Source organism: Oxyura jamaicensis, chromosome 5 (genome assembly GCF_011077185.1).
Source record: "Oxyura jamaicensis isolate SHBP4307 breed ruddy duck chromosome 5, BPBGC_Ojam_1.0, whole genome shotgun sequence".
Lineage (NCBI taxonomy): Eukaryota > Metazoa > Chordata > Aves > Anseriformes > Anatidae > Oxyura > Oxyura jamaicensis.
The window spans coordinates 55,902,715-55,930,451 of NC_048897.1; the positions used below are offsets into that span (position 1 = coordinate 55,902,715).

Genomic DNA, 27,737 nt, shown 5'->3' on the forward strand with positions numbered 1-27,737 from the left:
TTTCTGTAGGCACCATGTGTGATAACAATACTTTGCAGTAATTTCACTAGCAAGGCTTCTCCCCCCCCGATTTCCACATTTCTACAGGTAGTGTTCAGCTTTTAAATATGGATAAGTCTGCTTGAAACATGTTATTTTAAGCATGCAGCCTTCAGCAGAGGCACTGTTCCAGTGCATCGGCTGTAACTCATCAATATTTAAAAATCACAGAGCATGCTTTGGAAATAAAGAGTAATACAGTGCATGGTTACTACACAGTGCAACTTCAAATGTACAGAAAATAAACAAAACAAAAATGCAAAAAGCACTGTACGTCTGCAACCAGAGGTAACCTCTATAAACAGAGCACACTTCAAAAATACCTTTCTGTTCTAGAGCATTACTGAAGCTTCATATCTCAAAGTTGTAAGACACCGTGAACGTCTTAAGAGCAAGTGTGTTCAGCTGGCTACATTTGAACAGCTGGCATTTCGAAAAGCAAGCAACGAAGCAGCCAGAAGTCAACTCCTTTTTCTCCAGCGGTTTTGAAAAAACAACAGTAACATCTGAATTCTGCCTACATGTGCATCCAGACAGGCATCGCAGGAATGTTATTTTAGACATGAGATTGCAATGGAAAATTAATGAAGAATATGATTATTGAGATGTAATCTGAAGTCAAATCAGCTTCTTCTGAAATTGAACCAGTCTTTGAAAGCAAGCAGTAAGAATATATTTAACTGATAAACTACAGTAGAGGTAACTTCAAAGAGTACCCTCACTCACCATCCTCATCACTCTGTGCTTCCGGTGAAGAATCAGACTGGGAAGATGAAAACTCCTCTTTCCACTTTTTCCTTTTCTTTGGTGGTGGTTCAGCCTTTACCTTTGGCTGTTTAGCTTTGGGTTTCACAGAAGAGACTTTTGTTGCTGTTGGTTTTGGTGTTGGTGGATCAGGGGTTTTGTTGTTGCTACTACTAGGTTTGCAATGAATGGTCCTGCAATATTACAAACAAGATCTTTATCAAAATAATTACCATACAAATTATGGCTTTAATAGAAGAGTGGTAGGCTTATTTAATCAGATGTTCCCTGTGGATTACGTACACTTATTTCACTGTCACAGGAAGGGACAGGCACAGGGAGCACAAATTGCCCAATGTTAGTAGAATCTACTGCAGAAGACTGGAGCTAATATTAAAACTGACCATTTAATGAAAAAAATCAGACTTCACAGACTTGAATAAATAGTAGTACTTAATGAGCTTTGCTGACAAAGTGAATTTGGGATATTGTATCAACACAAAGATAATCAAGAACATCATCCAGGCAGAAACACAGGAGAAGACTTGAAGACTGCAGTAAGAAAACAGACAACTCTCCTCCTTTCTCTACCCAGCACTCAGACCAGATTGATTAGAGGAATGGAAAGCCTGCCTTAGAAGAAAAAAAAAAAATGAAGAGCTTGATTAATTCAGCTTAGCTAAACGAGAACCAAGATGGAATGTGACTGCACTCCAGAAATATCATGAGTAAGAACACCACGGAAAGACAGAAATAAAAGCCAAAAAACAGCGTTGAAAAGAGAACGTATGGATAGCTAATCCTAATCGTGTTTTGGCTAAAAGACAGTATTGTTTCAGAGCACTAGAGGAACAGGTCATGGAACAGACTTCTGTTACTCAAGAGGAGAGAACAATAATGTCTTTTAGCCAAAAAAAGGGAAAAACAAAACCCCAGGTAATTTTAAGTAGATCATGATCATTTTATAAAATTGGTTATATGATAAAACTGCCTTCTCTAAGAGTACAGAACTGGAGCTCAAGACCCAGTCATTTCCTGAATGAAGAGTACTGTATTTTTTTCTGTATTGTTCACTAACATCTGACAAACGAAAATACCTACATTACATTGTAATTATTGAAAAGCCATATAGAGAGAAAAGCTTCAGATGGCATCTGAAGATGCGGAAAGATAAAATGAGCTCAGCATTAAAGCATGAAAAGGTTTGTATAACAGATGCTGTAATCCTTCGCAAATGCAGTGTCAAATGCCGAAACAAAATGCAATAGCAAAGTCTTTAGCAAGTGAGTGATGGTGAAAACACTATCAGAAGAAAGGTGGCAGAGGAAATCACAGAGACAGCCAAAGGACTGTCTGAGGGAGACATGGTCATTCCATTTTGCAGGCCCAGCAGTGTATTTACTAGAATCAAAACCATACTGTTTGCTCCACGTTCTTTACCTAGCTCTCCAAAAAGGCATTTTTGTTAGGTGATTTAGAAGCAATACTACCAGAATATTGATTTTAGGACACTGATATCATATTATAAAGGATGATTTACTGAGATAAGGCTTTTGGAGTGGGCTGACGGGTAGGGAAGGTATAATACGAAAAGTAAATATACCCTCACTGTGCAAGAACAAACGACGGGAAAGTATCATTGTAACTACCAATTTCAATTTACTTTTGTTTTTAAATTAAGTTTCCAGGGTTGAGAACAAGCCATGGTATTCCTAGTACGCTAGGTTGAGACAGTCTTTAAAGCAATCCAAAAAAACATACCTAACTTGCAAAAACCACAGGATAGGAGAAAACACACAAAAAAATCTTTATGCCTGTAGGCTTCTATCCACATACTGAGTAACAGGGCAAAAGAACACAAAAAGACATAGTAAGTTGAGCCCTAGAAATGAATGAGTAGGTTGAGCCCTCTGAAATGAATGATTATTGCAGTCCACAGATTCCAGGTAAAGAACTGTCTTGATCTGACAATAATTTATACCTCATTTCTTATAACAAAACACAGTTTTCCATTTCCAACTGAAAGAGGAATTAACAGAGCACTGAGTTATAAGTCTTGTTTATTAAAATAGGTATGTTCTTAATACAAAAGCAGTATGACAAAATGAAAAGCAAACAAATAAAATACCTTGCTGACTGTACAGGCTTGCTTCGTGGTTTTTTTGAACACACTCTGACATATTCCTTCTTGTTTGAATTTTCAATGAACTTCACATAGACTCGTTTGTATTTTGTTTTTGCATCCCCGAAATACCCAAGATACTAGAAAAAAAATATGATTTAATATACAAGGTGCTTCTGTTAAGTAGAATTATTCAGTTTAACAATTTAAGTAGTAAAGAAAAATGTTTAAAAATCTGTTAATATACAAATATGACCTATACTATAGCTGCTATAATGTAAGATGGATTCTCCAAAAGATTTCCAAATAATGCTTAAAACAAGAAAATAAGGCAAGAAGTACTTTGGCCATTATTTTCTCCCTTTATTCAACACACCACACCTCCATGCATGATTGCAAAAGATTACCTCTGGCAAATGGCTGCCTCTTGAAATGCTGTCCTATAGTATCCCTCCCACAGTAGAAAGCAGTTGATTCACAGGCCTGCTCCCACTTACTTTATTCCAGTTGAAAAAACTTGTTCCTTTACCCAGACTAAATGATACCAAAGAACCCATGCTGGAAAGCCAAGAATCTACCCCTTAATATATTTAGAAATAAATTTAGAGTAGAAGGAAATAAAACTATTTTATTTTTTTTTTGCAAGAATGTTATGTCAGAATCACATTTTAACTTCTTTCCCAGCCTTCCATTAAGTAAATTAGTTGCCATGAAGCTTCATGAGGAATTTTTTTGACTCACACTGTTAGTAGCAGCAAATTCTCTCTGTCCATCTCGCACTTCAGGAACAAACTTTTGCAATAAGGCCTTCTGTACTTTCCAAATAGCTGGAGGCTCTTTTCCTGTTTGCAAAGCAACCTGTAAGAACAGAAGATTATTTGCCAATTACAGTGCTTGTTTTTCTCCCGGACGTGTGTTTATGCATTCTATTTTTTGAACAAGTTACCCAGGAATAAAATAGAAATAGGTCATTCAAGTTCCAACTCCTTAATTAATGCATGTAATTTATATTAAGAGATCATGACATGAACTACAATTAACATTAACAGTCACAAATATTACCGTCAGAGGAATGAAGTTGTGCCAACAAGCTTCGCCTATGCTGCAATGTCAGAACTAAGGTACCACGCAACCAAGCCACAAAACGGTATTTTTGAAAATGATACTTTTCCTATTTTTTTAAAATCCTTTTGATTGATTTTTTTTTTTTTGTAACAGAAATGTAATAATCACAACAAGCAGCAGAAAAAGCTTGTAGGTTCCTTGAGATTCTGTGGCAGAAGTCCACAGTACCTGTGAAATAACAGCACGATGCTTACAGTAAGGTGAAAAAGGAGCATTCAGTTCAAATTAGTGTACCAGAGAGAGTTGATACTTTTAGTTCAACTTTAACTGTAAAAAAAAAAGTTTGGATTGTTTTTCTTTTATTGGAATAGTTTAAGAAATAAATTATGTTAAAAACAGATTTGTAATTATTACCTCAAATAAGAATTCTCTAATCCTAAGTGCAAACTACTAACTTAAAAACTTTCTGTTTGGAAAACATAATCGAGTATAGATGCTTTCTCCAAGGACTGTTTAAATAACTGAGGAAATATATACTACAAAATTCCAAAACTAAAATTCAAAATACCTCATAACAATATTTGCATAGTTTTATTAATTACAAGGGAATATTTTACTTTAGAGCTGGTAACACTCGTGATAAAGCCACATGAATTAATTTCAAGCTTAAGCTCAAGAGGATGAACGCAGACAAATAATGATAAGTATCAGAAATTGAAAATAAGAGTGTTGCAAGCTATGATTGGAGCAAAGAACAGGTATACATTCACTAGAATTTGAGATGAAAAGACCACAAGAAATAAAAGTCAAGGACAACACAGAACCTTTCCATAAACTCCAGTGAAGAGCTGTACTGGCTCCATATGAAAGCCATTTCTGATTAGAACAGCAAACAACCTCCTCCAAAAAAAGAAAAAAAGACAATTCCAAGACCATCTGCAAAAATACAAGAGCCATTTCCTCAATACCATACTCCTGAGAACCTACTACTATCTTAAAAAAAAAAAAAAAAAAGTAATTCCAAGTTCTAACAGAAGTTACCAGGACAGAGATTTATATTATTACATATACCTTGTAAAATGGATCAAGTACATTCAAAACATTCATAACCCACATCAGAAAGACACCTTTGAAGTAGCTTGGCAGCAAATAGAAAACGAATCCATAGCCTTTCCACCTTCAGCAGTTTTTTGAGGATAAGTCATGGAGCTCTTTTGGTGTGTTTGTTTTTGTTTGATTTCTGTTTTACACTCACAATAAGCATTTAGATTACCTTTAGTGTCTCTATATCTTCAATCTTCACTACAAATTCATCACGTTCTCTGTACATGCCCTCTCCTCCACTGTCCGTATTCTCCTCATCGGTACCTCCTTCTATTGCAACAGTTGACTGTGTTTTTGCTAATTGGTCTGAAGTCCCAGCATCCTGTTGAGCTACTTTTAAGGGGTCGCCTGAACTCGTTTTCTCCTGCATACTGACTATAGGAGCCGTTGTCTGTGGCGATTCCTGCTTTATAACAGCAGCAGTGGCAGCAGCGGTAACGACCGCCACTTTTTCAGCTTCTGAATCAAAGAAACAAATTTTAGTTAAATTTAGTTATCCAAGATTAGCAACATAAGCACTTCTTTTTTTTTTTCCTTTACAATCCCTATAAAAAGCAAATATTCTAAAATTACTTGTTTTAAGAGTTAGATGGGAGCTTTATCTTGGTCACAACGCTAACAAAAATCAAAATATTGTAGCTAATAAACCTCTGTATTTAACTTGAGCCTGTTACCATCTAGAAATAACAACAATGGATGCCTCAGAAAACAATTTTATAGTTAACAGACACGTTCAACAGGAATACTGCTGTGCATTGTGTGACCATGCAAATACAATAGCAAAAGCTTATAACTGAATCTTGTCTACAGTCTGCTGACAGGTAAAGACTTTTTATATTGAATTAAGGAAAGAGAAAGATGCGTGGAACATGAGAACATTTGCTCTATGACTTTTGGACATTTATCATTTATATCTTATAGTAAAGTAACCAAGAGTTTCAGATTGGGATTAAAATATCCTAATAATTTTTAGGAATTAACAGCGGTGAGCAACGAGAACTGAGATAAAACAAAGAAGGGAATTCTTCTCTATATACTAGAGCCAAAGCAAACTCCAAACTTTCAAAATAATTATTCTTTCCCCCTGAAAAAAAGATAGAAACCTTTTAGGTATTACTTTATAGTCTCTCATACAGTTTATATACATACAATTTATATGCACTATATACATTCATACACTTTATATGCATTATATTTATTTTTATACATTTTAACATTGTTTTTGCATTGACTTGCTAATCTAAAAATCAAATTAAATAAGCTACGGGGTAATTATTAATACTGCTTAGAAAACTGGCTTCAAATTTAAGATAGCAATGTTAAAGCGTAACAATCATTGTTAGTTGATGACTTAATTGTTGAAAACCAGAAAAAAAGATGCGACCTTTTGATAAAAATAATCAAAAACTTAAATATCAAATTAATGTTTCAATACAAAAGTTACATACCACATGTGAAGATTCATTAAAGCAATTCAAGCAAAATCGTTAAGCAATTAAAGACTTAAGACACTGCTTAATACTAACCACAAATAAGTGTTTTAGTATTTGTCTTTCCATACTTATGTGCAAAAACAGACAGGAGAGGGAATTACCAGAGAATCTGCAAAAACACTAGCATGTAGGAAAGAAGCCATTATTAAGCACGTTTGAGCACGTTGCATTTTGCACAGTCTTGTATATAACAAAACAGGAAGGCAAGTTAATGAAACTCCTGGTATGAATATTACATCCTTGTCAACAATAAAGACACAATAGCATTGTAGAAGAAATCATTACAAATACTAATGTCCACGCAACAAGAACAACAAAAACTTTTGACATATTTCCTTAGGAAGCTGTACATAGAACATAACTTATTAAAGTTAACATATTCAGAAAGAGAGGCTCAAACCATAGCACTGCTCACATTTCGGCTTTCTGCAGGGAAAAAATGTTTAAAACTCTTATTAAATTGAAAGGTTCTCTCTTGGATGTATTAGTACAGTTATTAGGTAGGTTTTTAATCGTCCTCCAAAGAAAACTGATCTCACTGAAAAGATCCATCTAGGCAAAAATATGCTGTATGCCAAATACTTCAAAAAACAAAGCAATGTCAGTTAAAAGCTATGAACAGTGAAAACGTGTCATACAGCACAGATGTAATACAAGTGAAATTGAACAGCCAAATACATAGAAAACTAGTTAGCACTGTCATCAGTGGTTGCTGCCCATTCTCCCGCTCCGAACAACCCTTCCCAGCTTTTGTTCTTTCGTTAGCAATATCTCAACATGAGGGCACAATGCTCCTCACAAATATTGCTGAAATCAAAGTCAAGTGGTTCCCATCTTGGACACAGCTAGCTAAACTAGCGCTAAGTTTACAAGCATAACAATTGCTTTCACAATTGCTTTCATAAACATATTGTGTGCAGCTCTAGCATCACAGAAAGTACACACTTAACTCAACCCAGGAGGAACTTAACATTTGCTGAGGGCAATTACTAACATGTTCTCTTGCTAGAGTTCTTTGAAAATTGATTTAAAACCACTGGACATGGTGGTTTGTTGAAGTTTAGGGATGACAACAACACTTCACATTCTAAGCCAGAGAAGAGAACAGACACATCATTCCAAGCCCAGGCTAAAGGCATTTTTCAGCATTAGGAGAGTCCTGCCCAAGCAGCATGAAGAAGTTTATGTACGCATTTTCCAACTGCAGCCAACACAAGTTTAGTTCATACTCAGCACAACTTTTGAACAGAACTCTTAATTACGCCTGGATTAAAAACAAAGCAAATCAAAACCTTCACCTGAATTAACAAAAGCTAAAATATTTCTGGTTTCCCCCATCAGCTACAGAACTCTCCAGTGTATGCACTCACACTAACTGCTTTACCTGATCTGTTCTTTCTGTCAGAAGTATCATCGAGGGCTGACAATGCAGTAGAGATGCTCTTCTGAAGATCGTGGTTCCCCCCCACAGAATCATCTTCATCAGAAGAAAACGAAGGCAATGTTTCTAAGTTTTTCTTAAGTTCTTCATCAACTTTTTTGGTTGGACTTTCTGCACTGACCTCAGCAGCTACAGGTGCTGCTGCTGGCTGAGGCTTTGTGGAGGGCTGTAGGCAAGGGCCGCGAACTATTTGGGTAACTGGTCGCCTAGTCCTGTTTGGCATTCGTACAGCTGGAGCTGAAAACTGTTGCCTAGGCCCAGACTTTAGAAAGTCTAAAAAAGATGCGATAAATCCTGTTTTAACTTCAGGCTGCTTTTCTTCAACTTCTTTAATTTTTTGCCTCATTCTTTCCTGATGTTGGTAAGTATCGTAACAGCTTTCAGAAGCAGGCGAAGAGTACATCAAACATGAGTCATTTCCTCTCGAATTTTGACGTTTACACTGTCCACTTCTTTTGATCTGTTTCTGAATTGCACTGTCATCTTCTGCAGCATTTTTGTTTTGGCTTTTTCCTTTGCTTTTCTTCTTCTGAAGGTTCCCAGGAGTTAAATCTTGGCATTCTTCTTCAGTTCTACTAATAGTTCCATCTCCACTTGGGGGCACAGGCAGTGGCTGCAATGAATTAACCTTTGACTGGTTACCTGCTACTGTACCATCATCACAACCACCACCTATATTAAAATCATTCTCTGAAGCAGCACTTTCTTCACTTAGACTCTTACCACTAGAAACAAAATCTGCCTCCCTTGCATTTAGTGTACCATCAGCAGAAGCATCATTATCTTCCTCAGATTCGTGGCTAATGCTAGACTGTTTCTTAACTGGAACAGCACCTTGTTCTTGATCCTCCTGACCAGGACCAAGAGCAGGAGAGGTCATTCTTGTTGGTACATTTTGATCAGAAGTTTCAATGTGTTGTTGATCAAGGTTCACAGGTTTTGTCTGTATTGCTGACACCGGTGTAAGATTTATAGTGATTTGGCCTCCATTCAGAGAAATATTATTTATGCTTGCTGGCTTTCCAACTGGAGAGGCACTGAAACCAGAAGACACGTGTCTTACATCCATTGATCGGAACTGTGTTTTAGACTCCTCACTATTTTCAACAGACTGGATCTCTTCTTCGTTAGATGCTGATTTGGCAAAATCAGATGGTGTCACTCCACAGGCTGCTGCTGTTGCTGCTAAGATGTCATCTACGTTGGATAATATATTCCTCTCATCGCTGAGAAGCATGGATTCTGGGAAACATATCGAACTAAGAGAAACAAACTGATTTTTTGAATCATGTTGATTTGTCTGAGTAAAATGATCTTTTGTTGTCAAATGTTGCTGTAGTGGTTTTGAGGGCTCAGAAATGTCCATTTTCATTACTTCTGAGTTCTGAGTATGAAGCTGCTGCTGAGAATGACCTCCATTACTTTGAATAATATGGCCATCCATCTGAAGGAATGGATGTGTCACCTGTTGAGGACTCTGTATTCTTTGCACTTGTGGTGATGCCTTTGCTTGTCCTAAACCTGACTGCAGTATTGACTGATGAAGAATCTGTAAGTCACAGGTTGACTCCAGAAGTACCTGTGCACTGGGCAAACACAGCTGATGACCATGCCTTAAAGCATGAGGTTGAACCTGCGGTGGTGTGCTGATGACTTGGCCTTGCTGTTCTTGACCTTTATTTTCATGTACCTTATGCATAAGAGAATGTTGCTGGTTTAGTTCTTTAGGACTCACATTTACTTGTGTCGTTTGCATTAAATTGGCTGTTTTTTTCATGTCATGGCTTAGGCTAGTGATATGGCCAATATGCTGGGAAAGCTGTTCCACAGTATTAACCATTCTTTCATCCTTTTTTGCTCCTTGAAGAGTAAGTCCAACAACTTGATCTTCAAGACGAGAGTTACTTCTGATTACACTTTGCGAGTATCTGTCATCTGCTTTTGAGACCCTATAGGATCCATCCTGAGCATTGATTTCATCATCAGTTAGCCTTTGGGTGGAAGATTCAAGAGAAGCCTGCTGTTGCAATGCCTGCATATCCTGCATTGACAATTCTTCCTCTTGTTTTGATGAAGCATACAAATTAGAGTCAGATTTCCTTTTTACATACGATTTTGTTTCTGAGGAAGGCCTGTTGTTCTGCAGCGTTTGTGAATGAGCCGGGGATGCAAAAGGAGGAGACTGCACAGATGGCAGAAACTTCTGAGACTGTGGCGGGGAGGACTCTTGTGACTGGGAGTTCTGAGAAGAATGTAAAGAAATATAGCTCTGATTAGGACTCGAGCCCGGAAGAGTCTGTATCCGAGGAGACGCGGAAAAAGGAAGAGAAGGCGATGTTAACGTTAAAGACTGCCCTGAAGAATAGCTTTCTGAAGGACTAACAGCTGATAAAACTTGTGATTGAGATGAAAAGCTAACTTGGGATTGGCTAACTGGAGATAAACCCTGAGAGTGACTAGAAGAGTAGCTCTGAGATTGGCTGACTGAAGAAAGTTCCCTTGCTTGCCCAGAGTAGTTTTCATTTGGAACTGAAGTCAATACTTGTTCATCTGAGGAGTAACTTAGAGTTTGACTATCAGAAGTAATAGTTTGCGATTGCCCAGAAAAAGTCAACGTTTTGTACAAGGAGGGCAGCTTCTCAATCTTGCTAGATGAGAAATCCTGCGGGTGACTGACGGGTGACACATTCTGAGACTGGGAAGAAACATAATTTTGGGACTGGCTGACTGACAAGAGACTTGGGAGCTGTGCTGTAGAATAGATCTGTGCTTGGCCTGTAATGACAGAACTCTGGTTTTGTGCAGTTTTGGCATAGCTTTGTGTCTGCACAGTAGGAGCTACACTTTGAGGTTTGGGGGTCTTCGTTGACCTCGGAGGCGGCTTTGTGGAACAGTTTTTTACTTTTGCTGTGGAAGCAGGTGGAAAACCAAGTGATGGAATTGCAGATGTGTAAGACTGAGCAAGTTCCACTGTGACTTGAGAAGTCTTCTGCTGTGGTCCTCCATTGCTCACCTGAGTAACATCTCCAACTGGACTGCAGGATAACGCTGAGTGCCTAGATGTATCCTGAAAATTAACTCCACTTGTACTCGTTAAATAGCTGTGTAAGGAATGCTGTGAAACAGTCAGTTGAGCCTGAACAGACTGAGTACTTGAAGGCCGCTGGTGGTGTTTAATAACACTACATTCTCGCTGAAGTGCTCTATCAATAGAAGCAGTGGAACCAGTAAAGACAGATGTGCTATACGCCTGAGAAACCTGCTGAGTTCCTCCAATGGTTGAAGGCAACAAACTAAACTGAGGTTGCAAAAGATGGGGTGCAGATTCTTGAGCAGAACGATATGTTGACGACTGAGGTGGTATACTGGTACTTAAAACAGAACTGCCGAGGCGCTCAAATGTCAAAGCGGTTGGAACAGTGCCTTGTGACGTTTTAATCTGTAATAAAGGATCATGAGTAGTTAAGAGGCCATTTGATGTAGCACTGAAAGTAGTATCTTGAAGAGTAAGAGAAGGGGTAGTGGCAAAGTTTCTACTGCTGAAAGTGTTGGGATGCTGATATGCTGATAAAGCAGATGTCGGTGGAAACGTTCCAGAGGTTGGCAATGCTCCAGTAACAAATAGTTCTGTGGCTGTTGAGGAATGCATACCTGGAAGAAAAAAAAAAAACAAAGCGAAAAAGAACATAAGGGAGCTTTACAAGTTGCAACACTGCATTTCTGTAACTTGTTTTGTATTAAGCTCTTCCAGCATTTATCAGTATAACCTTCTTTAGCATCAACACACTTGTCAGCAAAGGGAGGCACTCATTGCAGATAATTTTCTAGCTGGAAGTGCAGTTCCTCAAGAATTCCAAATTCTACACCTACAGCAAGTTGCTGAGGGAAAATAACTCACATCCTTATGATGCAAATTTTGGATTAAAGAGTCATACAAGACTAATTCTACTTTGAAACCAAAGGCTCTGTATTAGTTTTTATTTGAATTTAGAAAGAATTCCTAGTACAGGACAACTGATCGAAAGCTCTGGACTCTTTAAGTATACTGTAAAAAGGCAAAATTATGAAATAAAAAAATGTAACAATTAAAAGAGCAATTTCATCTCCTGCATTTACCCTCACCAATTCTTCTGTAACTCACTTTTTATGAAACAGCATTTCAGAACATACAATGAAATAGCTAAATTTAATTCTCAAAGGAAGGCTTTAACTTTCAATACAAAAAATAAATATGATTTGCGTGTTTTCTTAAATGAAATACTGTAGTTCAAACGACAGCAACTATCTACACAATACAACAACTATCCAACTCAAACATACAATCTTATTTGCATCCGGACATTGCTATCACATCCTTGCTTAAACAGCATTTATTAACAGAATATACTACTGCAACCGAAATAAGTTTGTGAAACTCCTTGGCAAGCTTTGGGGCTCACAGCAGCGATCCATATTTTTCAGTGGGTTTTCACCCTGTGGCTTGCAGGAACTGGTAAAGTTTATGTACTATTTCTGAAGTCTATGAAAGTAAATGAAGAAGACAAATTTATTCTCAGAGAGGCTTGAATTTCTTGTAAAGGTAAATGAAAAGGAATAAGTTTCCACTAAAAAATTTACAGCAGAAAAAAAAATCACTGGTATAAGCTGTCAGTAAATAAGGCTCATTTTGAGAAATATCTCAGTAATATGTTCAATTTTCACTTTAAAATACGTAAAGTCCTTCTGCAACTTAATCACAAAGTGACTTTGGAAGTGTCAGATGAAACTGCGAAAGAAAGTCTTTGTTTCTCCCTTTCAGTTCAAGACATATACTGATACGAAGAGATATGATACTGAAGGAATGCCACAGTATTTTTCACAAGTCAACAATAAGGCCTTTCTGAGTAAGAAAGCATAAGCAGTGTTTTAATTCCTCTTTTCGTATTCTAAAAAACCACAACATCACATACAATTGGGTTCTTTTTTACTGATAGCTAACACCAACACAAAGGTAGGGGCATTCAGAGGGAAAAGAAGGGGAACAATTTATTCCTATTTCAGCTGTGGATGTTCAGCTCTCATCTAAGCTCTTCCTACTTCACAGTTAATTTCTCAATACCAGGCAAGTCACACTAGTGTGGTAGAACTGCTGGGTTTTACTTTTGAGTTTTGTAGAGCAACAGACAAAAGCATGGGGAAGGTGCATGTGCAACCGCTTCCCCTGCTACCCTATGAAATCAGAACACAGATAACATCACACATATCCAAGGGAGACTTGGTAGGACAACACAATAAACATGCTGTTCCTCCTCCCTCCACCCACTCCTCCCTCCCCCCCCCCCCCCAAAAAAAAAAAAGAGACAGCTGTTACAGGGTTTGGATAAAAACCCGAAGTCTATAATCCATCTCAAGAATGACACCTTGAAGACCAAAGAGTACTTGTTTTCCCTCATCAAAAAAGTCTGTAGAAGAGAAAGTTTTCAAAAGATACTTGAGAGGACTATAGAATACAAAACCAAAAAATAAAAATAATAATAATAATAATAATAATAAAAAAGTAAACGCATGAAAGGACAATAGAAAGCTCAGAGAACTGATAATATTGAAAATGGGCTTACTGATGAGTTCTTAGTAATGAGTACTGAGAAGTCTCAATCACTGGTATCAACATCAAACCCGACCCACAGCATGTCTCCCCATTCTTCACAATTCACTGCGATAGGCAGGCTGCAATGGAGAAAATGCTAGGACGAAGAGAAAAAAAGGTTTCTTCCCAGCTGACAATCTGGTGTGAGGATGGCTCATCACAACTCTTAAACACCACTGGTTATAAAGATTTTTGACTGACTAGTAGTGTCTTCACCTGTGCTCCCACATATCTGCTCTTATCCATGGTGAACACAAAGCCACACGTTGTCTTCTTAACTTTTTGTGTAGTTCTTCAAGGAACACAGCTGCACGCTGCACTTAACACACCAAGTGCAAGTCATCACTAGAAGGACTGTCCATTACTTCCCTCTTCCTGCTGTACACCTCCTCCCCTAAATCAGAACTAGCCCTCATTCAGCCGCACAGAGATCAGATCAGCTTGCTGATACAGTGGAAAAATAACCCACTAAAGGAAAAAAGAAGAGCGCTTTCTGTCAGATCAGTGAATAGATCTGATTCACTGCACAGCCACACAATCACTGCATAAGATTAAGCACAACTTGAAGCTACCACAGATGCAGCAGCAACACTTATCTTGGTGTGGCTGTCTACAGAAAGCTCAAAATATGCAAAATTTCCTGCTCTGCACAGAAGGCTTGACAGATGGGGGAAGTTTACAGAAGGCAGTCAGTCTGCCATAGAAGATGGCGTGTTTGTTTATTTGTGAATTAAACCACTGATTTCAATGCACTATGCACCTCAGACCCTCTTTTTGAGAGCATCTTGCTTATTACTTGTGTACAAAGGGGCTAATGTTATCCACAGACTTTTAGTAGTATTATCACAGAGGAACTACGACAGGGAACAGAGTTTGAGAACGAAGCATCTGCTGGGGTGTACAGGTACTCTGCATGAATATGCTCATGGTGTCAGCGAGACTAATTCCAAACAGAAGGACGGAGAATAAATTTGACTAGTTAGCTAAAATTATATCCTGTACATCTAAACCCTTTTTAGACAATTAGAACTTCTGCTTAGAGATTAATGTAATTTCATTGATTTTGAGATTTTAAGTAACAAGATGGGAAAGAAGCAGAAGACAAAGCCTTTTCCGGTAGGATATTTTTGTTTCAAATACTCCCAAACATTCAATTACAGTCATCAGAGAATTTTATTGCATGAGAAACTTTTCACCTGTCTGCCAGGAAGGAGCCCTGAATTGTGGCAAAAGGGTAGATCCTGAAGAGACTGCCTGAGCGGTACGAGACTCGATCGCAGAGAGAAAATTCATAACTGAAGTTTCCTTAGTGTTACTTCCAGAGGTGTGCATACTGGTATCAAATATTCCTGACAGACCTAGATGGGGGTGAAGGGAATCAAACAAAAAAATTAGACAATTCATATAAACTTCTCACAAAAAGCTCAAACAACAAGGACGTACATTCATAATCCACTAAAAACAACCTTTGAAACATCAGCTACGTTATTAAAGTACATTAATTCCTAACCATTTTAACTGTTTCACCGAGTTGCATATTTAAAATGGAACTTGAAGATATATTTTAAAATGTATTTTTAAAAGTCTGTCAAGTGTGCTGCTCTGAGACAACATTCCAGTCAATTAATACAAATTCTCGCTTCATCTGAAGATTCACCATTCCAGATGAACTACTTAAACATTCAGAATTCTCTCTGAAAACGGTTCAACTTCCTTGTATCAATCTTTTTCTCCTTTGAACACTTGTAGCAGTTTGGAATTCTCTGTTGGACTGGCACGAGAAACAGGGTTTGGGTTGCATTCCTTGTTTCAACAACTGTTGTCCGTACCCTTCCTTCAGTGGCTGGATGGGAAGCACTGCACAGGTTGCAGAGCTTTGAGTAGCTAAAATTACATCAACGCTGCAGGGTCTGCACCTTGAAACTTTCCCCACAATTCCAACCCTCTGCCATGCTGATCGAGGACTTGGCCAAGAGAGGCCAATACCTGGCAGCTTATCACTCCAAGTATCTTTCTCTTGGAAACTGGGTTTTAAAGTGAGGAGGAAGAGGTCATTCTGTCTTCTGCTTACACGGAGATAGGATGTCACCAGGATCACAGCCTGATACTGATACAGATCTAAGATAGCCTAACCTGCTAATACACGTCAATTTTAGCTTTTCCCCCCAGCACTGTACCTTAATTTGCACACACAAGTACTAGCAACACTATGTTCCAACTTGCATTATTTTTTTCTATATGCTTCAATCTAAAAGAATTGGCATGATTTCTGCAGCTGGCTTTGAGGCATACTTCAGCATTTTGCCCTTGTGCATAGGCCATAATCCAAAAAGCTGTATTTTAAAGAACAAAAATGCAGGAGTTTAAGACGTAAGTTATAGAGCATAACTGCCTCTTATATTTTCCTTTCCACTTATGACTTTTTTTTAAACTAGCAACTGATTGTTAACTTTCTGCTACAAAGTCAGCTTTCCTCATACCACTTTCCACCATCTGCATAACAAACACCCTCTGATTAGAAAATTCATCATCTCGAAACTAAGTTATGTAACAGCTTTTTTTTTTTAAGCTATTGAAGCTGAAATCTCATAATATAGACAGTTACCAGTAGGATGGTGTGTAGTGGAGTATCCAGGAAGCTGATGAGAAGCTGTGTATGTCTGTCTGTGAAGAAGATCTGTTTCTGAATGTGATGGATGTCCTCCTCCATAGCTTAAGCTAAGGAAGAAATTAAACATTATGAACAAAAACTTGCAGCTGTAGAGACAACTATGAAATCCCAACAACTAGCCAAAAAGTTGCAGAAATAAAATGCAAGCCCCAAAATCTGACATAGGTGGTTGTGCTAGAACACTACTATGAATGTTAAGCAGTTAAAAAAAACACTACAGAACCTGATAAGCCAAAGTGTGCGTGTGTGTGTGGGGGGGAGGGGGGTCAGTCATGGAAAAGCCTACAAAGGACTAGTTCAGACAAAGAGAGGTTTTCCTAGTTCAGCTCTCAACCACTGGATGGACACCTCCTGTAATGATTTACCAATGTAAAAATACGCAAGGTTGATGACTACAAATACATGCCCATTTTAACGCTTCAGTTTTTGATTTCATTTAAACTTACGGGATCACATTTAATACAAAGGCTGAAATGACTGTGAAGCTGCAGGAGCTTTTTTTTTTTTTCTTTTTTTTGAGATTTTGTTAACTTCAGTACGATTCTACCAAAACTGACAAGAGCACAAGGCAAGTGATAAATCTCAGTCTTGAGACCTCCTAGCATTAAAAATAAGTTAATGATCTACTGTTTTTATTTGAAGTTTTGAGATGAGTCATGTAAATTAACATGATGTTTTAATCAGGCTTATCTGGAAGCAAACTGAAGATACAGTGTCTGAGCCCATGCAAAAGCAGTAACACAGAAAATAAAGAAATGCAGTCTAAACATCAAGCAACATTAGGAAATGGCCAGAAGTGCTAATTTCCAACTTAAAAGGCAGAAAAAGGAGCAGAAAGCAAAACAAACCCTAAAGTTTTCAACCTTCAACAGACTCAGCTTTGTACAGCATCTACCAAAAGCAGAAAATGTAAACCAGCACAACTGAGTCACTACTCTCCTTCTTGTCTTTTGGACATTAAATTTACAGGTAGCTGACACTTACTCCAGTGCACGCATGAGACTGCTTTAAATTCAAAATTCAATTGTAAACAGATGTCAAAAAACCCAAACAACTAATCCCGCAGCTCTCCCTGCTGACTGCTGCGAGCGACTTCGCTTACCCTTTACATCCCCTGGGATGAGGGGGCAGTTGCTCTGCATACGGGAAGATTGGAACATTCGATGCCAGGAATCATGACATCATGGGAAACTTTCATGGAAGTCACCACATAAAATAAAAGTTGGCACCACTACCGCATTCACTTCGTTCTCATTAGGATGACAGGGGTATGAAAAGGAGATCTGGTAAGCCTGTCAGGGTACCATGACCACCACACACTGTACCAGCAGACGCGTGTCTGGAAGGGACATTACGTTTTCAGACTTCCAGATTAACCCCATGCCGGAGATGCACTAACAGCAGACGTATTTCCCATTTCATCAGCTTACAGGATAGAAGTGCTCCTACACTCAGTACGCCAGGCTAAGGCACAAACCTGAAGAATTAAAAATTCCTTAAAAGCAAACAAAAAGCCTCAGCTGCTGCATTTTACCTGTTGCACACACTGCTTTTCACAGTCACAGATATGTTATAGAGCATCACCAAGCCTCAACTCAGGGCGAACGCACTCATGCACTTACCTTGTAGAGGATAGGTCTTGTGCAGCTCAACGCTGTAAATCAGCAGCTGATTTTTATTACGTACTGACTGAAACCTGTACTGATTGAATTGTTACTAAGGACAACTGGTAGGCATAACTGAGTGATACTATGGGTCACTTTTTGGTCTATAGGCTTAAAACATCTCAACATTTCCAGACAAAACCAAAACAATAGTGCTCTACGCATAAAACATTCTGCATTTTATATAGGCTTTATTCTATGCAAATATGTTTATGCATGACAAGTTTTTAAGTTAAAAAAAAAAAAACAGACATAGATAGAAAAAAAAAAAAAACAAAAACCATAAAACTTACGGCATATGATGCTTTCTGCAGATTTATTTTTTTTAAATAAAAATGTGCTACACAAGAAAATACATTTCTAAACTGAATCATGGTAATGCATGCACTGTTAGCAAGAATTATCTCCACTGACACAAATGCTGATCTTGTGAAGTCTTTCCATCTGTAAGTGGTTTTCCTTCATTTATTTTCAAGTTTTCTCAAAGCACCTACACACACAGAAGTATGTGGTGCTGTTTTTGCCCTTGTACATGTTTGCAAGGCAAATTACACTATGTATATCACTTATATAGCAGCACATCTTCCTTCTCCCATTTCAGGCATTTTCAGGAGGAGAGAGGCAGGCTTGCCGTTGCAGGGGTGTTCTGGGCTGGTGGGTCTACACTCAAACATCCTTCTAAAGGGGGTGAGACCCACAGAGGTTATATCGAGTAATATTGCACCATTCCTCTTCTGATGTTGTAATACAAGTCGTTCATAGGCAAAAAAACTATTCATCTTCCTTCACATTAACCACCTGAAAAATTGTGAATTTTAAAAATGAGTATTTTCTTTAATCTAGAATTGGTACTTATTCTGGTTGTTTGGTGAAGACCAATTCATATCCTCTCCCGCTCCCTTGCAAGAAACTCCTTTTTTGTAAAGGAAACATACAGTACACTCAAAGATTACAGGAGAGCTTAACACACAAGCTTGTAGATATGAGGCAGAACACTCTAAACGATAAAAACAACTTCTGAAAAAGGTAGATAAAGATTTAGCAGCCAAGAAAACACTGGAAGACAAAATAACCTGGAGACCAGTATCTCAAAAACCTTGTTAATTACTAGAATCTCAAAACTCTTAAAAGCCTTCTAGAATAAACTTTATTTTTATTACGAGAATAATCAAAGCATATGATTTACTTTTTTTAAAAAAAAAAAAAACAACTCCCAAATCACAGTTAATGCAACCGCAACCTCAAAAATGAATCTGCCTTTCAATGAAAACACTGTATTTATTAGAACAGTTAATTGTTTATTGTATAATTACTTGTTGCTGGAATGTAGATTCTTATCTCAAAAACCCTGCATATATGCCTTCGGTTTACATAAGCTTATCCTAAACATAAGCAGCGCAATCTGAAAGATTACAGCCTCAGGGTTTCTTTTTATAAAATTAAACTGTTTAAACAGATGAACTTATCTGACTCATTATTTGCGTATCAGAAGTACATTAAGCATGGCAAATACCATGATGGCCATCGAGTCTTTCACACCCTGGTTTCAGAGTTCGTTAGAATACCCAGGGGAGTTTCTCCTCACTAGGTTACTTAGTGAAGAAACCACGTTCACATTGGTTGGTACTGGTTGGGAGGTTATCAACAGCTGCTGTTTAGCGGCCCCAAAACATTTCTTCCTTTATCGCTGATCAAAGTGATTTTGCTCTTCCAGTGGCACAGTTAACGGTACAACAGGGTGATTACTGCTTGAAAGTAATGCAGATTTGGGAAATGGATCCCTCTGAAGGTATTTTTCATTTAAGAGGTCCACTCAATTTTAACATAATACCTAAATGCCCTGTCAGAGATGAAGAGCCATAGTTACTAGTCATTACTGTAATGATGCAATCAAAACATTCCTGTCAATGGGAGCCGAACTGACCCAAATACTACTGTTTTTTCAGCTACATCAATTCGTTTAATAGGTCAGAGGTTGGACTAGATGATCTTGGAGGTCTCTTCCAACCCAGATGATTCCGTGAAGATATTAGCTCTCCAGTAAAACTACCCAAAGAAAATGTTTGCCTTTTGCACTTGTTACTAGAACACCTCAACCCCGACTTACAGCTCCTTATAATTGCCCAGCATTAAGTCTTCCCTGAACCAGCCGGTCACATATCATTTCATACTGCTGTTATTAAGATAATTTATTACCACAGCACTCTTCAACTTAATAGCTTCATACAAATTTAGGTCACCAACTGCAAAAGGTCATTGAGTTATATTGCACGAGCCACCCTCCTCACCTGCCAACACAATTCTTTGGTTTATGCTTTACGCTACTGACAGATGCATTCCCTAATTTCCAACTCCAACGAAAGCACAACTTTTACAAGGAAACAAAATTTAGTTGGAATAAGCACTGGAGATAAAGAGTAGCCTTTTTTATTTCTCGTTTTCTTCCAATAGCCTTGCTCTATCCTAAGCATTCATACAGAATAAAATGCAGAAATAAAAACACTGGAAACTAGTACCTTAATTTACTTAGTATTCAATAGAAAAAAGCATCATTATGTAGGAGAAGGTTATTTCATCTACCTACTTTATTTTCCAGATCAATGCTCATTAAAGGTTGGCATTATTTATTTATTTAAGGTTAGTGACTACGCAATTATTTCAGGTCTAGGGAAACATACAATGCTTGTAGGATAAAAGACCGGGACTTTTTAGAAGCAAAATATATTTCTGTGTGCAATACTTCGTTCTTAGGCAGCTGTAACTTCCGCCTGGTATAAAGGAAAATTGCTCCCCCAATCCAAACCCTTAAATCACAGGGCATGTTCAAAGCACTCCAGCTGTGAAGGCTGCACTGAAAGGCAAACTGGTCACCCAGAAGACAAGCAGTTTCCAAAACACTTGCAGGGCTGAAACCCAAACCAATCCAACTGCCCAAGACAAAAAACAACGCACCATGCAAACGGCCAGACCTGAGGTAAGGGAGGGAAATGATCTGATTTCGTTTTGGGGCAGCCTACTACCTGGGAACAAGAGGAGCATCTTAACTCTCGTGGGAAGATGAGTAGGCATACAATCCGCTTGTAATTAAACCACCAAAGCAGAGAGAAAAAATGCCATGATACTTTCACGTTGACAAGGAAACACCTTTAAACTCATACTTCGCATTTGATCTGACGTGAGATGTATGTGAAATAGGGGAAATAGTACTCCAAGTATCTGAAATAAACTTCAATTAAACTATATTAAAACAAACAAACAAAAACCTTGTGAATTTAGCCATCTATCCAAAAAGCTCAGACACTTTGCAAAGGCATCTCCCTTCAGGTGGCTCTCTAGCTACCCAACAGCAAGCTCCAGTTCTGAGCAAACCTGTTAAGAAGCTCCAAAAACCACTGAACTGAACAACGCATTGCTAAATATTAACAATATTTAAAACACGAGATATAATTGATAGGCAGTTTGCAGTTTACATCTCTTTTTGTCCAGTATCTGTATCTTACATGTTTAAAATTCAAATTTCAGCTTGCATTATCAGCTGGCAGGTTTACGTTTAGAACTGTTTATGTTTATATTAGACTTGTTTTGTATTGTTGTACACAATGTTTAATACTATGTTCTAATATTTATCTTTGTTAATTTGCCTTTATTCACAGCATCCCATGGAGGCAGAAAGAAGCAGTATTGCTTGGGAATGCTACTTGAATTTATTACAGATTAAATGGAGGGTCAGTGAAAGAAGGCACGGCCTCCAGCTGCCCTGCACTTCAGCTGTCGGCTCCAACAGCAGCCAAGGTCACAGGCGTTTGCTACCATCTGTAAGGCACTGATATCTACTTATAGGTAGGAACACCTCATCAAAAACTGGGGTTGAGCTTTTATTAAAAAGCAATGACTCCAAGAGAGCAAAACCATAAAGAACTGTGATTTGCCTAGAAAGACAGCAGGTACTTAATTGAGTTTAATACTGCTCAGAACATTTCATCAGTCCTGTCCAGCTGACAGGCCAACACACTTCTGGAACTTTTAAAGCAAGTCTGTATAGAGAAGAGAAAGTGTTTCAGGAATTCCAATGCAAGGAAAACAAACTCCTGTTCAGCCCAGATACGCCTACCTACTCATTTCAGTGCAAAATCTTTTAGAAACGTATACAATATGCAATTTTTCACCTCTATTTCTCATGCAACTTCTACTACGAAGAAAAAACAAACTCAACAACAGAAAAAACAAATACTGCAAGAACAAAACTGATTCAAAGCTTCAAAATGTTGGCAGTTTCAAGAAAAAATGGAGAGCAACCTACTCCATTGACCCTCTTATTAGATGATACAAGAAGAGATGGTCTTTAAGGTTCAACCAACATCTGCACAAAGAGAAAGAATACTATGCTGTCTAGAACAGTTATGATATCCATGAGGCAAAAGAAAAAAAAAATATCTGATACTTGAAAAATTAAGTCCACCATTGAGAAATCAGGAAAAAAAAGTACCCCTGAAGTTAATACATCTTAAAAGGTAGGTAGGACATTCCTTCGGGATGTTACTGCACGTAAAGCATAGATCTTCAGCATTTGCCTGGTTTGATTCTGAACTATCACATTAAAAAAATAATAGTTGTCAATATTTAAAGGTATTATCAATGCTTGATGTTATCCTTCAAGATAGAACATTTTCAGAAAGATAGAAAATACAGATTTAGACTCCAATAGTATGGTATTTCAGTAAAATAGAGTAGTAGTATTTTATCCACCACCTCAACTGCATGTTATGTCACATTCACAACCTTTAACATCATTCCAGACTATGCAGGCAACAAAGAATATCTAAAGCATTAACATACGAAGGCAATCCCCCTTCGGTCTTTCATTAAAGACAAACTCCCAATGCAGAGTTCCCCTCCCACGTCGCGTGCAGAGCCCCCATGCACAATGCTGAGACCGCCTGGACTCGGACTGAAGACTGCCTTGAGGAACTTGTGGGAGGAAACACTCCTTACTTCCTCGCTTCCCAGGGGTCAAGACCCAGGCTTCCAAGATTTAAATTTTGAGGCAGAAAATTACATGCCTGAATGAGCAGAAGTTCATGCTGTTCATGTGATCCTTCACCTGAATACATGTCATATGTTACGAGGGGAAAAAGACTTCACGGCAAAATGGACCTGGCTCCATTTTATTCCCATGCTAGTGTGCCTGAATTCTTTATGCTTGAGCCTTTTAAAAATAAAAAACCCAAGTGCTTCAGGAAAGCCAGAATAGTCTTACTGGCACTTCAGTACTTGAGTGCAAGTGCTGGCTTGCCTGATTAAGTAACCCATGGAGCTCTTAATAACAAAGACAATTATAATTCCGTTTTCATAAAATGAGTTAAACTATGTCTTTAAACTATGAATGTGATAATTAATATTCTTATTCCTATAGAAACAAGCTATTTCTAAACTTTAACTTCAGGTACATGAAAGGATTTGACACACTGCCATATGTTCTTTTTTAAGGTATACAATCTAAACTGTGTTTCTGTTGACATGGTCTACATCTGAAATGTGGTACATTTAGTAAGTCACCTTGTTTCTCCTCTCTTCCCCCCCCCCCCCCCTTTTTTTTTTTTAATTAAATCAGTATTGGCAAATATCACCACCACTTCTCTTGGCTCTGGAACCTTACTGAAGCAACTTTCCAAAAGAAACACCAGGGTTTACAAAAAACAGACATCCTACAAAAGGCAAAAATAATCTAAGGGGTGAAGATATTTCAAGTTCAGAATTAAAATTCTAGATGCAAACGCTACTTCCAATTCATGAGGCTCTTCACTGCTCCAAAGCTAGCAGTGGGCCAGCAGGGAGCCAGGAGCTGGGGCAGCACCCAGGGCTTTCAGGCGCTCCCCTGCGTGCCCCACACCAAAGCACCCCGAGGATGCTGCCACCTGGGGGGAGTGGGAATGCTCTGAGGGTCACTCCAATGCCTTCTAGTCCACTGACCCCTGCAGAAAGAGGAGTACCAACCGCGGTCCATGCATGTAAAGAGGTGCAACCATCTTTTCTCACTTTTTAATTATTTTGGCACTACATTTGTTTAGCCTCTTCTCCTACCTTTTCCCTATGAACACTTTCTCTTTACCCAGCATGGAGATAATAGCTGTGATTTTGTTAATTAGTGCTACTTCTCTCCCACAGAGCTTTACTCACAGTTTCGAAGATTTTTGCAACAGACAGTCACGGAGATCTAGCACTTCCTCCAACACGCGATACTATTCTGCTGTCAGCAGCTTACTTTGGGATACTTGAAACTATTCTCAAGATCACCACAGCACTAACACAGTTGGCTGAGACACACAAAAATATTTCTTAAATTTTAACAACGAAGTTATATTTCAGAAAAAAAAAATCAGTATAGCTTTATCTGAAGATGTGGTTTTAACCGCATCAGTGCCTTATTAAACATTATTAACATTCAATCCATTACTGAGATGCTTCACAGCCCTTCTCCTTCCACCACTATTACAGTGCCGTAATTTGTGGTAAGCTTGAGTATTACCTTTGAGGTACTATAAGAATGTCTGATATCCATTTCCAAATACGCCTTTAATTTCCCAGTAATATGGAAAAGATAAAGCTGAAGTTGAGATGTTAATCACAAAAGAGATGCAAATACGTCCCATCAACCAACAGAGCCACCTTATGCAACACCTCTTCATCACCACACCTCCAAGCACCTGACAGTCACGGAAACCATGAAATATCTTCTACTTTAGACTAGCGAAAATAAGGCACATGCACTAACCCACTCAGATTTACAAAAGATGCCAACCCTCACAACCAGAAATAGTTTCAAACAGCTGATATACTGAAATAAGAGTCAATTTCTCAAGCTTTCACTAAGTTAGAATTTCCAAGAGTTCTAAACCTTCGCCAAGATCAAGCTTGGCAGATCAGAGCCACGGAAGAACTTGCGCAGAATCAAGGCATCGACTCACCGCCTACATTGAGGAACACAAGCCGTAATATCCTTGTTCATCTGTACAGCCCGCAATTCAAGGCAACTAAGTAGTCTCCAAGTCTTCCAGCAGGCCTGGACGTTTACTACATGGGTTTCCCCTTCCCACAACACACTACAAGGGTTAAGCAGCTCGTATGACCTCCTTTAGATTCAATAAAGAGGCATCTCTATGACTAACACCCCTTCTATCCCAATTTAGGAGGCGTACTCAGAAAAGATTAACATCGTAAAACACAGCTGCAAGAGTCCTTTACATTAAAGGAAACATCAGAGGGTGCTGCTCCCTACTTTTACAAGAGTGGTTAGCGTGGTCCTTGAACTTAGCTCTTACACCTCTCCATCAGTGGTCTCTTCATCCTAAAACAGACTGCAATTTACATTTTGAACCTTCTGAAGAGGACTCTGGCTAACACATTGTCAGCAGAGTTTCAGTTGAGCTGAAAATACCATACAAACCCAGTTGCATGTGAATGCTTCAACTAGAAAGACCCACCCTGTTCCAAACTGCAGAAAAATAGTGAGAGCTGCATGGTATTCACTTTGAGAAGAGAATATTAAACAAATTCCCCAAACATGCCCCAACTACTGATTTTATTTTAGACTTCCTAACTTCCAGGCAGATGTCTAAACAAAACAAGGAATAAAGATCAAGATGGCGCACACATATAAGTTAGAAAATTCCTTCAATTGGTGAAAAAAATGTATTCTCTTTAAAAAGAGAATAACAGAGGCAAGTTTTCTGGATGGGAAAAGATCAGAAGGAAATCCCAGCTCCCTTCAGCAGCTCTGAGGATCGGTAACCCCAAGCTCACCAGCTCCAGCAACACCTGAAAATAGTTAATAAATGCTTGCTGCTCAGATGCTTAGCAAGTTAGTTCTCTGGGATCACCCTTTGTATAGAAAACGTTCACAATCAAGAAAAGCCTAGCAGAAACACTATCCTTGGCAGACTCTGTAGAGAATAATGAAATGGGAGGAACATAGGAATTGGAGGATTATTCACTGCCTAGCACTGGAATTTTTGACACGAAGAAGAGAGAAAGTAAACAGGATGTGGTGTGAAACAGAAAAAGTTGCCATATTTCTGAAAGGGATTTCCTGGTCAGAAAGAAGTGCAACATGCAACGTGCAGCACACGCTGGTACATCCAGTATCTCCACAAAACATCAGCCCGATTGCACGCACACTGCACATGCGCAGTGGTCGTTTGTCTGGCAGGGTCTGAATGCTGAAAAGCTTTCAAACAAATTGCCAGACATCTGGAAACGCTAGACGAAGGGCCAAAGCCCTCAAACCCTTCTCACACAACGCTGCTAGTTGAAAGAGGGCTATCTCCAGTGAAATCTAGACATACGACAGCCCTGTGTAATTCATATAAAGTTATTACAGAATAAATATTCCTTAGTATCCTCCTATGTAAATACTCTTACTCTCGGATAAGGGTGCCTAAGGGTGCCTTCTCCCTGCTCAGTGTAATTGGTTACTCTATACAAGTCCTAAGCAAGCATCAGAGGTAGGCATGTAGAGGGAAGACGAAAAACAAGAAAAGCAATGTGGGCAAATAAAAGCTTGTCTAAACATATAGAGGTTCTTGCTGAACTGTTTTGGAATAAGAAAATACAAGTATGCAGGTATTCATGAATAAAAGCTCCTTGCCCCTGTTCACTTTAACCTGTGGCCAGAGAGGTTTTGAGGATGCCGAGAGCGTCCACCCACCCGTAACAGCCCATTCAGAGGAAGAAAACAAGAAAGTAATGAAAGAAGAGGTGGCAGAAAGACTAGAAGAAGTAAAACCAAAACCTGCGACATCTGTCTGGTAAAATACATAGATCTAGTACTTATTAGCTTAGAACCGAGCCTTCTCTGAGCACGTTATTTCTTTTTTGCTTAAGCACGCTAAGAACTCTCCGTCCTCTGTCACTTGCACAGCACAGCAAGACGTGCCTTGCTGGAAAGGCCGAACGCTGCACGCTGCTCAAAGTTATTTTTGTCACACTTAAGGCTACTCGGGAAGGTTTGTTTGAAGCGAGAGTGTTGATGTGCTACCTTGGAACTGTATTTATTTTATTTTTAAACATACGGAATAGGTAATCCAAAATGACTTTGTGATACGCAAAGTTGGGAACGCTTTGACAAAATACAGCAAATCAAGAAATCCAAGGAAAATACACCCAATCCTCAAGAGCTCTAGTATTGTTTATAATGAATATAACCCAGTCCTAGGTGATTTTTTCCTAACAGGAACAAAGATTTTTCTAAAAACAACCTCCTTCCTATGGCACCATCACGCCAGAATCAACAGCATCTCCAAAAAAAAGGTGGGCAAAAGTACAGAAGCAACAATGGGAAAAGCTTGTTCTCTGGTGATATAAAGTAAACACTTACACTTAAAGTAACAGGATGAAAGATAAGATACACATACAGGATCGAAAGAGTTTTTGCAAAGGTGAAAGAATACAAAACCTCTTTCTTTCAGAACAACAACGTATTGAGTAACCAGCCGCCAAGTTCTCGGCTGCTTGACGAAGGGCTCACATCTGAAATATCACTGCTGGTGATGTCGAGACAGGCCCAGCGCTCAACACCACGGTCCCTTACCAAGCGCTCCTCCTGGTGACCCTGGCAGCGGGGTCCGGGCGGGAGGCGCACCGCAGACGGCGCGATGCGGCCTGAGCCCAGCACCTCGGCGGGGCAGAGGCCTACGAGGCCGCGCTGCTCCCGGCTCAGCTCCCCGCTCCTCTGCCAGCACGGCCGCTGGATGCCCGTCTGTCTGTCGGCAC

At 38.8% G+C, this 27,737-nt stretch overlaps 1 protein-coding gene across 1 annotated transcript in view; it reads right to left on the reverse strand.

Annotated features, from left to right (window-relative positions):
* Positions 1-16,352, reverse strand: part of QSER1 (glutamine and serine rich 1) — a 25,881-nt gene extending 9,529 nt beyond the window's left edge. Inside the window, exons 1-7 of the mRNA XM_035327001.1 lie at positions 16,240-16,352; positions 14,831-14,992; positions 7,952-11,659; positions 5,244-5,533; positions 3,647-3,763; positions 2,912-3,045; positions 766-977 (exon numbers count right to left, since the gene is read on the reverse strand). Of these exons, the coding sequence (XP_035182892.1) occupies positions 766-977; positions 2,912-3,045; positions 3,647-3,763; positions 5,244-5,533; positions 7,952-11,659; positions 14,831-14,966 (4,597 nt within the window). The 5' untranslated portion in view covers positions 14,967-14,992; positions 16,240-16,352. The remainder of the gene's footprint in view (positions 1-765; positions 978-2,911; positions 3,046-3,646; positions 3,764-5,243; positions 5,534-7,951; positions 11,660-14,830; positions 14,993-16,239) is intronic.
* Positions 16,353-27,737: the final 11,385 nt, after the last annotated feature.